General features: G+C 39.8%; 1 protein-coding gene across 4 annotated transcripts in view; it reads left to right on the plus strand.

The window, feature by feature from the left end:
* LOC121084787 (probable bifunctional methylenetetrahydrofolate dehydrogenase/cyclohydrolase 2) overlaps positions 1–18,687 on the plus strand; it is a 70,412-nt gene that overhangs the window by 14,430 nt on the left and 37,295 nt on the right. For 3 of the 4 annotated variants that reach the window (XM_040586724.1, XM_040586696.1, XM_040586716.1), the window contains 4 exons: positions 478–630; positions 1,368–1,475; positions 7,090–7,182; positions 13,738–13,863. In XM_040586724.1, the coding sequence (XP_040442658.1) occupies positions 478–630; positions 1,368–1,475; positions 7,090–7,182; positions 13,738–13,863 (480 nt within the window). The remainder of the gene's footprint in view (positions 1–477; positions 631–1,367; positions 1,476–7,089; positions 7,183–13,737; positions 13,864–18,687) is intronic. The other variant, XM_040586705.1, reaches the window with a different exon arrangement.

An 18,687-nucleotide genomic window follows, 5' to 3' on the forward strand; every position in this document is an offset into this window, starting at 1 on the left:
TTACAGAGTTATTTCAGCTTAGGGTTTCCATACATTTGTTGAAAACTTAGGTTGTTTATCATTTGTGATCTTAGAGATGGGTAGTGTGCACGGTAACTTTTCTCCTATTATGGTTTTTTTTGAGCCACTTGATAGTTAATAATTCCAGAATGCAGACATGACTCTGAAGTGTCTTGCCTAAACATTTATTTTTATAATTACAAAGTTGTAATTCTCATTCTCAGCTGAGTATCAGCCTCATATTTTGACTGAATCTTCCGTATTAGCTGTGTCACAAACTGAATCATTGAGTTTTCAGTAGATGACTTGAAAAGGTGAAGTTTTAACTTCTGCCTTTAGAAGGGGAGTGTAGTTTACTCATAATAGTAATAATCACTCTAGCTAGACCATACTTTTGTTTCTGTGTAATGATTCAGATAGTATTGATGACACCTTACAGTTCTTTCACTTGTCATTTGAAAGCATTGTGTTTCCTAGATCACATAGATGAGCGAACAGTTTGTAACACTATCGCACCTGAAAAGGATGTGGATGGGTTTCATATTATGAATATTGGACGTCTGTGTCTTGATCAGCCTTCTATAATACCTGCCACTGCTGCTGCTGTGTGGGAAATTATAAAACGGACAGGTAAGAAACTGAACTGTATTGAAACTCTTCTTATCTCAGAAGATGAATGAAGGATAAAGTTAGGTGTGGGTTAAAAGGCATAGGTTATCTAAATGTATTGGGCTGATTGAAGAACAAACATTTAGAGGATTAATCTAAATAGTAAGTAGGTGCCAAATAGATGAGATCTTTTGCCAGTAGCATAACTATTAATTAAGTGTAGACGGTAGTCTGCATAGAATACTTGGCGAAACACTTTGCTAACTTATTTTTTGCATTTTATAATGTTGCAAGGAACTTTCTGTGCTATTGGTGACCTCCTCATTATTTGTCAAATAGAATATTTAAATACGTAAGTTCTTGTGGGGGAAGAAACGAGAACAAAAATGGGAACATGTAATTCAGTACTAGAAAGGGAAAAGAATGCATATGTATTGAATAGTTACCATTTTACAAGTATAATATACATGTTCTTATTGGTAGACATAAGAGCTTCCATTTCCCTTTGTGGTCAGAGAAAAGAAATTAAGTCCCTTCAAAGGGTGATTCAGATGCCTTGCATGGGTTGCTGGTTTTGTTTCTCTAAGGTGAAAGCTGGAAGTTGTTTTGTGGCTTCATCCCTCAAGTTCAGCCTTGTGGATTTTCATGTCAGCAGTCTACAACAGCAAATAATTGTATCTTGGGGATTGAGAAGAAGGGTTTAGGTATATCAAAATAGCGGAATACGTTTTTGATAGTTTTTTTCTTTTTTCTATAAGGAATACAAACATTGGGAAAAAATGTTGTTGTAGCTGGCAGATCTAAGCATGTTGGAATGCCTATTTCAATGCTTCTGCATACCGATGGAGAGCATGAGAGGCCTGGAGGTAAGTCCATGAATGTTGTTTTAATGTTTCCATTTGTGAAATCACTAAAACAAAGCTGACCAGAGGATTAGGATAAAAAGAGTAAGCTTTTGTCTCATGCACAATATTTGCAACCAGAGCGAGGAGATAAATGGTGCGAATACATTTCCTGATGTATTCACAGGAGAGCAATTTCTGGACTCAGCTTCTTTAGATGTTGTCATCATTTTGTCCTCCATTTGAAATGGCTACCGTTTAAACATAGCTGGCACTGAACATTGAAGATAATACCTGATGGTGTGGCCTTAAAGAGCTACAGAGGTTCATGTGATGTTTATACAAAGTAATGTACCTACGTGCCTTATCCTCATGCTTCTATAATATTAATTTCAAATTTTTCATACATGCATGCACACATATATATACACATACACACATGTACATACAAAAATGTGGCATGATTGCTGCGTTGTGCTGTTAGTTAGGTGGTGATTGTGAAAATATCCAAACAAAGTAACTTTTCAGTATGAGCTCTATGATATTACACATCGGCCTGAGGGATTTTTCTGCAGTGCAGTTTACATCCTGCTGGAAATTGGGGGTTGTAATGGAAATATTTTGAAGTAGTTCTAATTACAGAAGCATGCATGTGCTGCTATAATTGTGCTGTAGAAAGAAAAACAAATATAATGTAAATAGAATACTGTTCTTCTGCAACTTCATTTTGATGTTAGAAACTGCCAAGGTGGTGTGCGCAAATGAGGTAAACATGAATGTTTAATCCTGGGCATACTTAATAGGAGTGGAATGAAATCTGTTATTAATATAATAAAACACTAAAAGCTTCTTACTAATCATAGAGTTGGTTTTTTCCATTCAGCCTCTGTGGGAAAGTTGCTATTTGAAACTTCTCTCAGTGTTTGAATTGTAATTACCATTGGTGCATAATTCTGGTCTCATCCCCATTCCCATGAAAATTAGTAGCATTTTTGCCATTTGCTGCAAATATGAGGTTATATGTATTACTGGGAGTGCAGTTCAGTGTTTGAAATAGGCTTTGTACAACACAGTCACGTTGCAAGCTACTTGCATGCTTCTTGAGTTGGAAATGAGGAGACCTGGTGACCTGTGATTCTTTCAGCAACTTGTTACAAAACCCATAGTAGTTGAGTGGATGTGTTTTAGCTGCAGCTGCTGCTCTATAGCTTTCAGCTTCTGCGTTAGTTGGATCTGTGGCTCAGTTCTGTTCATTTTTATCTTGGGTTTGTAATTCTTAATCGACTGACTGGTAGTACAACTTGTTGTGGAGGGGCTAGTCCATGACTTCGTTGGCCTATGAACAAGCTTCGTTGTGCTTCGTGGTCACCTGCCTGTGTTCTGATTCCTGACACGTTACACATGAGTTCACTGGCAGCCCTATTTACTGGCTTTGTCATTGATGCTATACATATCAAGTATTCTATGTAGGGACAGAAAAAAGTTCAGATATTCTCCTACCAACAGTGACACTGGAATCTAGATGTAGAAAGAGTTAAATCATTGATGTTATCTTTGCTTATTCTGAAGAAATGGATTTATTCTGAAGGTAGTTTTTCTTGTTTTCCAGTCCGCCAAATGGTAGTACACAGTGTAAAGCAGCTGGCAATGAGAAAACAAAGTAACATTTGTACTTCTTTCACAGTACAGTTAGCATCAAGTATGCGTTTGTTCTGTACGTGGTGATAAATACTTTTCCAGTTGGAGTTGGCTAGTGTAGTTTTCATTCCCAACTTGCAGATCGGGCTGTCCTTGAAGATCTGGTTGATACTCTGCAGTTAGCTTTCTTCTGCGCTGAGCAACAAGGGGCCAGCCTGGATGGCATGTGGAAGGGAAGGCAGGCTAGGCGGTGGTTTCAGCTTTACTTCAATGACTATCAGAATTTTTGGATGTACCATGACAGAGAAGAAACTGAAGGCAGTCATGATGAAGCTGAGAGACACTGAAAGAGACTGCATAAAACTAAACTATAATGATACAAAGGAGGTGGAGCTAAAGGAAAGATCGGAAATGTGAACATAATAAAAATAATAGCTTAATTGGAATAATCCTTTCACCCCATTTTCTTAGTGGCTTATAGCAGGGCAAGATTTGCATTTTATAATCAAAGACATCTGTCAGGATATGAGATGAAGTAGCTTTAGCAAGTGTGTGAAGTTTTGAGATGAAGTGCATTTTAGAGTTGAAAAATATGTCAGAGGTGTTCGTTTTATTTTTTACTAAACAAAGGCAGGGTTTCTTCTTAAGCACATGTTTAGATCAAATTTAACTTCTTAATACAAATGAAGTGGAAGATTTTTCTATTTTTTTTATTATTATTATTATTGGGGGGGATGGGGACCAGACAACCTGCATAAAACAGTTAAGTGCTAAAAAAGAACTTTCCTGACTGATAGTCTGAGGTAGGGTTTTATCAACAATTGGGCTGATTCGATTGAATAATTTTTGTTGTGAAGTGATGCAATGTGTGTGTGTGGTATTTTTTCTTTGGCTTTGTTGTAGGTTTTAGTTGGGTTTTGTTTACAGATGATGAACAAAACTGAGAAGCCGGGGTCTGTCTTTATCTGTGATGTTCTGTATGTAGGAACCATGATGGCCTGCAGGTGGCAATATCTGATCAGATCGGAAAAGTATCTGAACCCTTACAAACCTAACTGTTCTGTGTAGGCAGGTCAAGAGACTTACCTATTTTATAAGCTAGTGAATTGGCTCAGTAGTATCATGCAGAATCTTCATTGCTAAATATATTCTCCTTCTTTCATCAGAAATAGCAGTGTAAAAATAGTTGTTTATTTTCTGTTTTGGCATGATCACAAATAAATGGAATGCCTAACCTTTCTGAGGTATCTGTAAGCTTCTGGACTGCTATTCTGAAGGTAGGGACTTTTTTTCCCTTATGTTTTCTTCTTTTTTTCCTCCTTTCCTTTTCAGTAGTGAGAGCAATTACTTGGTTTCCGGAGCTAGCTACAGACACATTCCTCACTAAAATCTTGATAGGAAAATAGCACTGATTTTATTTCTCAGAATGTGCGAATATTTGTAATTTTGGATTTTATCCGTTGATTTTTCTCAGCCTGTCTGCTGAGTACAGGATAAGAGGTCAAAAGAACCTCCCTATGTATATATTCTTGGAAGTAATGACTGATTTTGGATAAGATATCCTTCTTCCTTTGCTTAAAATAGGTATCAGAAGTCGTTTATTTTACTCAAGCCTTTCTTTCCGGAATGCGGTGATAAGTCTGTTTGCCTTTCATGTATGAAGGATGGTTCTTCAGAATCCTTGAGTTCCGGTGTGATGTATAGAGCATTAGCCAAGAAAAAGAAAGTGTGTCACATCAAAGAATAGGCATGGTTCTTCTGCAGGGGGCAAAGTGATTTGTTATTAAAATGTTTGGAGTGTGAGGCCTCCAAAGAAGGAAGACTCCAACCATCTATACGGCCTGTACACTGCTCAATCCAAATTGTATGTGCATGGCCTGCATACAAAGGAATCAGCAGCTGGAGACAGGCTGCTTTAGATTAGCAAAATGAAGGAGTATCAATGAGTAATACTTCAGCCCTGTTCCAGTTGTTTTGTCTGTACGAGTCGTTATTTCATGATCCCAAAAGTATTGAAGAAGGCCGAAGGGATCTTGATGTGCAGGCTTGATGTACTGGCTGGGATGTTGGTGTCACAAGAAGGGTTACTGCGGAGATTTTTCAAGACAATTAGCTGTCTAAGCTGTCAATTCACTTAAATTCATGGGAAGTTACAGAAAGTTGGTGAGAGACTGCTAACTTCTGGCAATTCCCCTTATTTCATGTAATTAATTATGCACATGTGTACTTTTCTGTTCTCATGATCTGAAAATGTCTTGATTTGCTTCTCTTGGAGGAGGTGATATGCACTATAGAGGCTGAAGCAGAAGAGGGATCAAAGATGAGGGGAAAGTGCAGAGAAGTCAGAGCACAGACAGGCTGAAGATGAGATGCTCGAGGAAGAGAATTAATGAGATGAGAGGCACAGATTAGATCAGTCAGACACATTCCAGAGGAAGCAGATGTGGTAGTAATGTCTGAGATGGCAAAAACTTTTAGTTTAATGGTTAATAATGTGGCTTAGGAGTCTATGATGAGTGGAAGGGAGAGATGGGGGGGGGGTGTAACACCTGAATGCTGTGCAGTATGAAGAGTTGACAGGGAGAGTGTTGGGAGGAGTCTCCTTTGATAGCTGTTATCGTTGCCGTTGTCTTGGCCAGTCCTTGAGGATTCACCACACTTGCTGTTGGATGCAGTCTGAAACTTCAGTCCCTATCTCCATGACAATTTGCTTTGTGTGTAGTGGTCTCTCGTCAGTAGCTCCATCAAACAGCACAAGGTTTTTCATGGTTTATTTGTAGCTTCTTGCCAAGAAATGTGGATACATGCAGGAGCAGGCCCTGGATCTTTTGAGTTTGTCCAAAAAGATGTGTGCTTCTGTTTGTGTTCACTTCAAACACATCCTACTCTGATGTGAAGTAAGAGATCAGCTGTTCTTGTTTGATAGGGAGATAGAAGATATGGTAGGACACCTGCAAAAATCTGAGCGCCTTTTTGTAGAGTCTTCTCCATTCCTGTTGTTGTGCTTGATCCATGTAAAATAATGACTTGGAATGCTTTGAGTGTGTTTTGTGTGGAAAAATATATGCATTGGATGTATTGATTCCCTAAGTGGTTATGATGGTAAACTTTCTTTGGATCCATCCAGTTGAAATCTTGCAAGTAATGGTGCTGTGTTGATGGTGTTCGCGTGTATGTTCAAGAATGCCTCTCCTTGATGAAATCTGGTAGCGTTTCAGTCAAGAGAGGGATTTTGCAGGGTTTCTGAGGAATAGTCCTTGGTCGAGGAGTATTCTTGTTGTCATAGCTACTAGACCAGTTCCCTGTGCAATCAGGCCCTACAAAGAGAAAATCCTTGCTTGTCATCTCCAGATTAGCAGCTATGTTAATTTTTGAGAGAGGGGAATATCAGTAAGAAATAGTGCCAGCTCACTGAACTTTGTCAAAAACACAGGCCAAAGACTAAACTTTGACTTGAGGGAAATGATGCTATGAAATTGGGTCACAAGTAGAGGGAAGACTGCAGTCTTCCCTCCTGGCTAGACAACAGAGCATCAAGGGAGGTATCTAGGCAGCTTTGGAACATGTGAATGACAGATGTGTTTGAGGACAAAGATCGAACGTGGTGACCTCGGACCTGAAGCTTTAGTTTGTGACAAAAAACTTGAGCCTTCATGGCACACTGCACAAGCTGTGCTTAATAAGGTAGACACTGGATTCCATGTGGGGTTTGCTCTGTGTAATTCCATTAAACATAGCAATGCTGATGAAGGAACAAGTTAGTCCACAGTGTATAAATGAATTCATCCTGTGAGAATTTTTAAGACAATTTTTTCATATGTGTGAACAGTAGGTAAGTGTTCTGAGCGTTCTGCCTGTGCTGATGTAAAGATACATCTGAAGAGTAATCTAGTGATTATCTGTACTGTTGTTAAGGTACCAAAGTCAGTCATTTGCACCTGAAAGTAAATGCTATACAGGATTTTATGTGACAACTAATTGATAATCTCTTACATTTCAGGAGATGCTACAGTGACCATTACTCATAGACACACACCAAAAGAGCAGCTCAAGATCCATACACAACTCGCTGACATTGTAATAGTAGCTGCAGGTAATACTAGTTGTTAATACTCCAAGCAATGTTTAAAACTGAAAAGATAGACTTTGGTGTCTATGTTGGTGGTGCTACTAGCTATTTCAGATTTCACCACATAGTCGGTGCTTGTGCTTGCTGAGGGTGTTGTAGTAAGTAGGATTTCTTGTAAGAAGGGCAAGTGATTTGGCTCTTTGTTCTTGCCCTTCACATTTGCAGACTCATAAACAGTTTCTCATCACATGTGACACCTTTCCCTTAGGGAGACTTTAGAGTGAACTCAAGATTGGGAACCAGTCACTGCATAGTTTATACAGGTATAATTATGTAAATTAAAACATTCTCTGTGCAGTGCAAAAATCATGAGTCATTTAAATTTTGACAGGAGGGTTTCTTTAAATAAGCTGGAGGCTGCATTCATAAAACAATGGTATCATTCCCTCACTGTTAGAATTAAGGGCAACCTTGCCAAATTAACTGGTAGTTTTGGTAACGTGTTATTAATGGCTGAATTTTTGGTTTTTTCTTTTACAACTATCACGTAAAGCGGAAGAGAAGGGGAATTGGCTAGAGGAAGGGGTCTGGAAGAGCAGTGTCTATGTTTTTAAAGCAACGCAGAGTAAAATACTGAGTTTTACTAGTCTAGAACAAAGACACAAGCAGAACTGCTTCTGAGTGACCTCTGGTTTTTGTTTACAGGTATTATAAATGGAAAAACTAATTTAAAAAAATGCCGAGACAAACACAAACAATCCAACTTACTAAAAAACTTGGTAAAATTCTGCCCCCCCTCACACACACAGTCAGGATACCATCCTTCTCTTGTACCATTTTGGAGGGTTACAGGAGAATTTTCTTTCCTCTTTTCTCCCTGCCTCCCTCTCCATCATCCTTGAGACCAGTGTCTTGTTCACTTCTAGGTAAGGACAGATAGGTCTGTCTAAAGCTTATTGCTTCCAGTTGAAATGAGATGTCCTTTACTGCAGGGCTTAACTGCACTGTCTCTTTCTCATGCCAGGTCAGGAACAAGAAACAGTTCAGTTGTCCCACATGTGATTGACTACTCAACTGCGGGCCTGACCAGAATTTATGAACTGTGAATGAAACTAATAATGTGTGTGCTAGCTGGAAATAAACTAGGAACTTTTCATCCAAATTGACTGCTTCCAATTTAATCATCACTTCTGATTTTTATGATGGAGCAGTTTGTCATCAGTTATGCTTGTAGTTAAACGGTTCAGTAGCAGTTCAGCCATGTTTGTTCTTCACATGATTTTCCTTGTGTCATTTGTAACAGGAGCATGATACAACACTCATTACTCAACACGAGATATCCTTGGAATGATGAAAAAACCTCGGGCTAGATTGTGCAAACAGTATGCAGCCCTGCCCCAGCGGATGCTCTGGGGAAGATTATGCTTTACAAGGGTGGAATCCCTCCGAGGTTCCTCTTGTAACTTGAGAACTGTGTGCATCCTACCTTTGGGATCACACATTCCCCGGAAATGCATGACCTGTTCAGTGAGTGTTGCAAAAAAGGTTAACTTCTACCCTGCCAGGTAGAAACAGCTGCTGTCACAGGCCACTGTGAGAGACTGGCAAATGGAAAACAGCTTTGTGTGTGTGTCTGCATATAGGAGCAAGACTCTGTTCTCATTCTCCTCCATGTAATACTTCTAGAAGAGCCATCTGCATTCTGGCTCCCACTTTGGTGACTTGTTGCAGTGAGTCTGTGCATTCTGATGTGGTACTGTATGAGGAGTTCTCTGGTCACTTGCATTCATGGCTTTCCTAACACTTCAAGTCAGTTTTTTACTCTTGAGTTCAAGAGTACCTGTCTTTGTATGTTGTCTCTTATTAGCTCCCAGCCTTGGGACTCTTCCAGTTTTCCTGGTTACTTAGATTGTAACCATCCAGGCAGTTTATTCCTTCCCTCTTGTTCACTCCCAAGTCCTTGCACCATAAATTCCAACAATGCTGCTCTTGTCCAGCCTACCCCTCCCTGAAATCTGTGCGTCTGCTTCCAGGTGGAGCTTCCTAAACTCTTTCAATACCTTGCAGCTTTGTATTCCTAGCCAAAGCATGTTTCCTCTTAAGCACACATGACACTTGGCATCCCACTGTAGCCTTTCCTATCTTTTCCTGCTGTCCCTGCATATACAGATATATCCCATGGAGTCTGCCCTTTTTGCCATAAGCCCAGACCTGTAGTAGAAGAGTAAGTGCAGCTTTACCTGTGGTGCCTGTATAGCCACCACAGTGCTTCCAGGACAGTGATGGAGGCAGTAAGCAGTCTTTGACTGCTCACCTTGCTGCTTCTGCTGTCTTGGCTTCACAGTTTGCATTGAGAGAGAAGACTAATCTGCCTGCTAGGTTTGGAGAGGAGGTATAGAGGAAAAAAAATGGGGGTGCCAAATGCCAGGTGAAATTCTTCTGGGACTACTTGCGCTATCCCTCAGGACACAATCTGTTACCCTCTTGCATAGGAGTTGCTGATTTGTCAGACCCTTTTATTTAGATAGTGGCTGGTTAGGTGATTAGCTTTCTCAGGGGTTGGCTGTTTTACAGTCCTTGTATCTAAGCTGGGATTAGGTAGGGGTTTGTTTCTCTCTGGTTTAAAATGTGATTCATCATTTTCTACAGAAATTACCAGTGAAGGATTTTCCCACATTCTTCAGTCAGTGCACTTGAGGAATAGCTGCTCTAATGCTTATCTCTTCCTACTTGGTATGTAAAGTAGGCTTAAGTAAATAGATCTGCTCATTTGGTTTGGGGGTTAGTTCATTTGTTGTTATTAAGTATTTGGCCTATTATCAAACCATTTTACAAAGGGTGTAACTGTGCAGCTTCCGTTAATATGCTTCCAGCCCTATCACACACAGATCATTTACCCCCATAAGGCTGAGGCATTATCCAATTACCAGCCAGCTTGCAATTGATTGCATAAGAGCATGATGAAGTAGACGCAGCCAGATGTTATCAAATGGCATAGGAAAGAATTTGAGGTCTTGGCTTGCTCAACATTAGAAGCAGAGTTTCAAGCTTATGTCCTATGGAGGAGTGAGAAATGGAGAGCAAAAAAGGTTCTGTATTGCCTGTATCTAAATGACTAACTGGCTGTGATCCAGCACTTTAAGTGAAGCCAAAGCCCTTGTATACCAGTGCTTGCCTTCGATAAAACTACAGCCTCAAACCGTATGGATTTGCTTTCTTTTCTTTTTCTTTTTTTTTTCTTTTTTTTTTTTTTTCTTCTCTGCACCTGGGAGAAAGTTGCTTTGGTGGGGAAAGGGGAGCTTAGACTCCCATTTTGAAGATACTCTATTACTAGGATGGACATTCCTTATCGAATGTAGACCTGATGGATATGTTCAAGAAGCAAAACTAATTGTAAAGTTAAAGTTGGAATTTCCTGTCACTCAAAGTTGGAGGTTGTGTGGTAGGAAAGAAATTGAGGAGGTCATTTAAAGTGAATACAGAGGAAAGATGTCACTGTTGCAATTAAGATATGACAGGCTAGTGCACATGATATGTAAGGACGATATTCTTGGCTGTCCAATAGCACGCAGTGACTTTGATCTCAGATAATACTTTCCTTTAACATTCCAGGAGGTGCTTTATTTGTTGTGACTGTCCGGGCATAAACTTTCGGCTGTCTGGTCCCATGTGATGCTGCTGTTTCTAAAGCAGTGCTAGTACATTTGTTCAAAGATAGCCTTTCCTGTAATCAAAACTGCTGTCTGCAAAGAGGGATCCTACTAAACTGCTGTTCTGGAAAGGGAGGTCTTCTCTGCGCATCAAATGGAACTATTGGCATGCCACAAAAGTCTAAACTCTAGCTGCAGCCCACTGGGGAAGCTGGATGAGCTTGATCTCCTCAAAGTAAATGTGTGGTGCTACCTGCAGTTTGAAATCCCATGCAACAGTGACCTTTACAAAGCAGAAGATGTCTAGTGTCGAGGACTGCTGCCTTAGAAAAATGGTGGTTTTCCACCCTCTTTGGTAGTGCCTGGGTCAGATTTTGTGTGTAACACAGTTACCATTTTTGTACTTAAGTTGTTTCAATACCTAAATAACTGTTTTGGTGTCTTTTGCGGTGTATATAGATAGCTCAGCTGTGCTGACTAGAAACATGCAGCCACTGACTCAGCTCTTTGTCTGGAACTTGAAGTGACCTTTTAGATTTTCTGGGTCCTGACTATTGAGTATCTTCATGATGAGTATCAACATGCTTTATATGTGACATGTGCTGAAGAAATCTGGTGCATATGAAAGAGCCGAGGCAGCTTTTTGTAGCACTCCGTTTTAGCTGGAGTTTCTAAATAGTAAAAAAAAAAAAAAAAAAAAAAAATCATACCCCAAGACCCTACACAGATGGAGCCCACTGAGAGATGGTGGTGTGTAGTGCTGACACCAGGCTCTCTTCTATTGAGCAGGAAGATCTCCCAGTTTGCTATAAATGGCAGGACATGGTGTTTGTAGAAACTCCCTCATGAAATGTCCATTTTCCACACTGGGGTTACAAGTAATACAGTTAAAATTGCTTATTAGTCAAGTGTGTTTCTTGAACCAAAACCAATCACATTGCACACCCTTTTGGTTTGGGTTTCCCCCCTCCTCTGCCTCTTTTCTGTAGTAGTAGTGGTAGAAGCTAATGAAGAAAAGCCTCAGCTGTCCCAGATTCAGTCTCAGGCTGCCATCCTCCACCCTTGAACAAATTTTGGTAGATGTGTTTTTGCTCAGTGTTGATGTGTTCATTATTATAAGGAGTATTAATAGACAGAGTGGTGTCTTCTGTGCATTGGTAACATTTGAATGTAGGAGGTCTTCCTGGTTCTCCTTTGTTATGTCTATGTGGAAACAATAGAAAAGCAGGGCAATGGTCTTTTGAAAGCCCGTCTAGTACATACTAGTGTACCACAGGGGATACTTTGTATGTAATAGTTCAGTCAGCTTTTTCAGACCTCCACTGATAGAGACATCCTTATTCTTTCCTCAATGGGAAACTTGCTTCAATGGGCCTCTGTTGTAGTTTAAAAGTTCTGGACGATGCAGCAGGGGGAGCAAACTTAAGTCCATTAGTTTGTGTCACGTTGATTATGGACATTGAAAAAAGCATAGTTCCTCTTCTTGTGCCAAAAGTTTTTAATAGCCTTGAAGGCAGTCATGAGATCTAAAAGGTTAATTCTTCACAAAGTTTCCTCGTAATCCTCATTGTTCTTGGTATTTCATAGAGATATGACCAGGCAGATCAGAGAAGTCTAGCATCCACAGCAAAATATGGTATCTGAGATAATATCGTATGTTGAAGAGATTAGGGCTTCTATGTGTGTTTTGCAGTAGCGTGATTGTATCTGTGTTCAGTTGATCCAGTCCCAAATTATTTTTCTGGAAATTTATTGCCTAACCAGTTGTTTGCTGTCTTGCCTTTGTGTGGGGTAATTATTTGTATGTAAATGTGTAGTCTTTCCTTCCTCCCCATTGAATGTCAAATGATTTTCAATACTTTGCTCCTTTTTTTCAGTGGCATTTGAAATCTAAGGTAATCAGTTTAAAGTTTCCAGCTTTGTGTCATCTGCACCTTATGCCGCTAATTAATTATGTGTTCTCTACTGTTGCATTAAGGACACTAAGTGAACACCTGGCCCTTCTGGTACTCCCTCTGCACACACTTTACTTTACTTTTCATAAAATACCATTGGAGCCTCTGAACTGGGTACAGTTACCCAACTGGTTTTCCATCCAGTACATTTTTCTTGCTTATGAGAAGATCAGGTGGAGAAAGTTTTCTTGAAAGGCAGTTGTTTTTCTCCTGCAGATTGAGCTGATGCTGTTTATTGTGAATAAATCTGAGGTGGCTGTCATCTTTTTTTTTTTTTTTTTTTTTCTTGTGTCTACCTGTTGCTTCTAAATGACATGAATCAAAAATAAGATGGCAGGACTAGATACTCTCACCATGCTAGCATTATTTTTCTTGTAGCAGTGGTATTTCATGTAGTTCATGTTCATTATTTAAGTAACTGCTTAATGGGTCACGCAGCTAACAGGTAAAGTATATGAGAAATCAAAGAAGCATAGAGTAACATAAATCCAATATAGATAGTAAAAAAGCAAAGGTTAAAGAAAATGCTGTGGAGGTAGCATACAGGGCTTGCTGCAGCAGTTGACACCACTTCTGGATCAGCAGACCTCTGAAAATACTAATGGTTTCTTGTGGCTCGCAGAGCATCTTTATTGTCCAGCTTGTCTTTGGAAATGGTATGAAAGGGACTTGTTGCTGCAAACCAGCAAGTATTTCCTTCACTGAGGTCATGTTGACTATGTTTGTGACTGCAGGTTTAGCTGAAAATATTTAGTCAATGTGAACAAATAATCAGATTTTCTTCTCATAATTACAAACTGTGAAACTGAGGAGTAATTGTTTTCTGTGTGTGATGTATCAAGACAAATTCAAGTGAAAGAATTATCATCTTTTTTTTGTGTACATATATGTGCATGCACACCCACTGATATAATTTGAAACTGATGACTGAGACTACCTGGCCACATTAATCAAATATACCTTGATGATTCCAGGTATTCCAAAGTTGATTACAACTGATATGGTCAAAGAAGGTGCAGCTGTGATTGACGTAGGAATCAACCATATCCATGATCCTCTTACAGGAAAGACCAAATTAGTTGGGGATGTGGACTTTGAAGGTCAGTGAAATATTCTTTATATGAATCAGTTGGATAAATATATTGAAGTTTGTGGTAGGTACTTGGAATAGCAGGAGTCTCGAATGAGATGACACTTTCAAGAAATCTGTTCTAATTTATTTACTTAAATAAGAAAAACTATATGTTCATGTTGCTGCTCTTAAGAAATGGTATGTTATTTAAGAGGGGAAGCATTACTTGTAATTACATGTACCAGCAGCCTTGAGAAGATGCAGATGAGCTCTTAGAGCAGTGTGGTGGCAGAAGATGCTTGTCGTCAGCTTTCTTTAATCCTTTGTGTGTCTCTGAAGAGTTTCAAGAGAAAGCAATAAAAACAGTTTCTGCTTTTTCACAAGTACAGGGTCTCTCACTGTTCATAGCAAATGTTACTTATACCACAGCTTCTCAAGCCTCCTCCTATGCTTGCTCTCTACGTTTGTATGTGAAAATGTTAACTTATGCTTTGGAAGTTTCCTTTATACTAAGATTTAGTGTGGGTTCATCTTAAGCTGTTGAGAATCTTGGTCCAGGCAAGCCTAACAGATAAAAATTGGTGTACATATTGATCTTTTTATGTTTAATGTGTTGCAGAGCAAGTTCACAATGTAACTTGATTAAATATCTCTGCTCTGGAGGAGCTCCAGACTGGAATAGCAGGATTGTTGCAGTTGAAAATTAAAGCTTACTGGCAGAGTTGAGTGTGGGAAGCTTAGACAGCATTTACCCACATTATTAATGGTTCTCAACAGTTCCTTATTTTGATAAGTATGAAAATCACCCACAGGTTTTTTTTTCACAGTTATTAACATCTTGGCTGGCATAATGTCTCAAAGCTTAATTATATTCAAAATGTTTCTAGCCAGCTATATGTATTTGTAATTACATCACTCCTTTAGTTCCTGCTTCTTTTACTCATTGTACATGATACCTGTTTGTTAAAGCCAATGAAATTACCCGCACGAGTGTAACAAAGCGATTGTCTTGGCATGCATGTGGAGATGTGTAACTGTATGTGTACCATAGGTCTCCAGTAGAAAAATACTTTCAAATACAACTTGACTTTTTTTTTTAATCCTGCTTGTACTATCACAAGGAAAAGGGTTTATTTTCTGTTGTCAGAACTGAAGTACAAAGCTTTTTCAGGATTTTTTGTTTACTTTAGCAGGTATGGAGGAAAAATCTGAGAAACATTAAGTTGTATCCATTTTGTTTGTTTTTCTTTAAATCCAAGATCTTCTGAATGTAATACAGGTGTAGATTCAATGGCAAGGCTGTGATTCAGAGTTTCAGCAATGCACTGTATATGTCTCGTCATGTCTGCTGTGGGTTGTTCTCAGGATTTTACCTGGGGGGAGGGAAGATCCAAAAAAGAGGGAGGAACTTCAACTTGGATTATGCCACTACCATTGCAAGTAGTATTTCAGTGTGCATTGCCAAAGGGAGATTGTTGTTGGTTCATTGGTATCGGTGAAAGTTTCACTAAATCACTTGACAACAACAAAAAAACCCATCCTAGTGTATACAGTCCTAAATACTAAAAAGTAAATCACCCTTGCCAAGTATTTGATTTGGCGGTTAGGAAATGGAACAAGCTAGAGTTTTCATGTAGCAAGTCCTTTTATCCTATTCTTCCATTTAATCGCTTGACTGAAGTTATATTTAAGCCCAAGTGAAAATTATTTTTGCAGGTTAAGTCCAGGTACATAAATGGCTGGCATGACATACAGCACCTGTTTAACATCGTGTAGCCCACCAATATCTTTTGCCTCATCATCCACTTTAAGTAGAAAAATGTGGCCATGAGGAGAGCAGAGATTTAACTGGGCCATTAGAGGTGAAATTCGATTTGTAAGAAATAGATGGAAATGGCTTACTTCATCAGGTCATCTGATTGAAAATCTCCTGTAGTGAAAATGAAGTTTATTGGAAGACTAGAAACTGTTTTGATTCAGCTATCATATGCTAGCAATGCTTGGATGCCATCCTATAATCTCTAGGGGGTAGGTTGGACACAAAAGTTTATTTTTATCTTTTTAACAACAAAAGCATGCCATTTCAATATTTTTTATGTTGTTAATTATTAAATGCAAATGCCTGGAGGAAAAAATACCACAGACTGAGAGAATTTGATAACTGCTCAAAAAATGAGTTTTGCACATTTGAAATCTGTTCTAAAATCTGCATTTGTTTGAGTCATGTCTGCTTCTGCTGTAGGTGGCAGAGTTGCATGCAGTCACCCGCAGCCACAGACCTTGCCCTTGACAGTACTTCCCAGAGTGGGCTGAGGACTGACTGCTGGCGTATGCTGGTGTCCATGTGTGCACACTTGCAAGCCAAGGAACACATTTTGGCTGTCCTTCCTTTAAAGTCCAGTAGATGAGGAGGAACGATAAGATTTAGTTTACTTAGAAAGATTTAACAGTGTCAGGCTTGTGTGTATCACTGCTACAGCTGCTATAATGGTTGGCTTGGCAGCAGTGGTATCGGGTACCTCTGTACTTGTCAGGTTTAGCTGTTTATTTTGGGCAAAAACCCCTGACTGTGTTATGTCTTTAAACAGTATTTTGTGATTTTTCCCCTATCTTCATATGTCCTCTTTATTTCGACACTGCAAACTGTGTCCACATCAACGAATGGCATTTTTTTGTCCAGAATGGTTACTGTGCGGTTCCAAGGTATCTTAAAAGAACAAGACAGGAAAACACAGTGCACGTGGAGGTCAGCTGCAGAGTGCTGAGGTACCTAGCCTGATATTGCTAGGTTATTTTAAACAGGCTGTGTATCTCTGCATGTATAACCAGCACAGCACGTTCAGATTACCCCTATTTATGTCAAGAATTTGCCAAAACCTGTGGTCTGGGGAGGGAGCGTTTTGTAGCTTTTGGGAGCCATGAGAGGGAAGGTGAAGAGACAGGGAGAAGTGCTGGCATCTGTAGATTATTGCCAGAGTCATTTTAGTTACTTTAGGGCAGCAGGTTTCAGTCACAGAAAGGAAGACATGTTTCTGTGAACAGGGTGATGCATATGTGGGTGTACTTGGCCCTGTTCTGTAGGGCTTTTGTTGCCACAGCGATAACGCTAAGGGGCGAGGAGGGCTACAAGGACCAGGAACATGAAATAAAGCAACATCTTACGCAGAGCATTTAACTGGAACGGCTTTTTTGGGTGGAGCACCACTTCCAGGAGTGACTGGTAGAGCAGGGTAGTAACATGCCAGTTGAAAAGCTGGAACTGGAAATGCACGTGAAACTAAATTGCACAGATCTCAGTGGGATTTGCTTGAAATGTTGCCTATATTTCTTTATGATTCCTCCCGTATTTTTGACAAGCACGCAGTTAATGCTGGTATTTGAGTCTTTATTGGATGCTTATATAGAGAAGAAATCCTTTATGTAAGATCTTTGTAGGTGATGTATTTGCAGTATCAGTGGAGGTTTATAAATCAGAATTGTTCACCTGACTGGTCTGTTTTGCACAGCCTAGGCAACGTAAAGAGATTCTGGGGAATGAGTGCCACCAGAAGCAGGGAGCAGTTCCCAGTACCAAATAGCAGAAGAGAGTGCCTCAGTGAATGATCGATATGATGAGGGGTGGTAGGCTTATATTATGAATTTCCTTTAAATGAGGGATAATCACCCATAGTGAATGCAGGGAAACCAGGAAAATGCTGTGCCGAATACTGGTAGGGTGGAGAATGGACCAGATTCACATACCACTTCTGGGTAGACCAAGTGTACCAAAAAGAAAGAATCAGTTGAATGAAAACCAGGGAAATGTATACTGTCCTCAGCAGTTAAGAGACTAATGACTACAAGGTAATTGGACAAGCTTACAGGTTTCTTGAAGTTTGCTCATGTAGCTTGAGAGATTTACCACCATGATCTTCGAATCAGATTTCTTAATGGAAATGGCAGTCCTGCAGTTGTATCCCAGCTACGGTTTGCAGGAAGCCCAGGCTTTGTGACAGCAGTCACTTCTGATGCTTGTTTGTTGCTGCTTTGTGTTTGTTGTGTTTACCTTCCAGGCTGTAGGGTTCTCTTCAGACTATTGAATCCTTTCCAAATTATCTGTTGTGCAGCTTTTCCAAATAGTGGTCTTGAAAATACAAGGTGGATGTTCCAGCTGCTTTTGCTATAGCTTTTGTTAGTTAATTTCTCAGTTGATTTTCAAGACCTGGCATTCAATTTGCAATTAATAAAAGTCCAGCCTATGTGCTCTTGTCACTGTATTGCTGTCCTGCAAAAATCAGAGGAAGCATTGCAGTTGTTATGCTCCGCTAGTGCAAGAAATAAGTAAGAATTAGCATTGGGCTGTGAGTGCCAGAAGGCCAGGCTGACTGATTGCTAACTGGTGGCAGCAAGCTGCTGGATGGCCATGTCTAGGTGTTCCTCTGCAGAAGAGTATGTCCTGCAGGGGCCTAAGTGTGTTATCTTTGGTATCTTGGATCTCTGCTGCCACTGCATATTATCACAAGGCTGCAGTGATATCCCATCCACTTGTCTGTGCTTATTAGCTGAATGCAAAGATGCTGTTGGGCATAATTTTATGCTGGATTTTTCTGCCAAAGATTCCTCTGTTGCTTGGCTTTTAGAGGTGCTGGAGGAGGAAAGAAATACGCACTATTAGAATTGTAGCAGTGGGCCATAATTCCTTGGCTTTCCTTTATACTGCTTTTAAAATAGCTGCAGCAAGAGAAACAGGAATAACACCAAGAAGAAGGAGCTATGAGAAATGGGATAGATGCTTGCTGTTTGGAATCCCACAGTGTATAGTGAGAAGAATCCCAGAACGTGTAGAGCAGAACATGGGATATCTACTGTGATT

The sequence above is a fragment of the Falco naumanni genome, chromosome 1, assembly GCF_017639655.2.
Source record: "Falco naumanni isolate bFalNau1 chromosome 1, bFalNau1.pat, whole genome shotgun sequence".
NCBI classification, from domain to species: Eukaryota; Metazoa; Chordata; class Aves; order Falconiformes; family Falconidae; genus Falco; species Falco naumanni.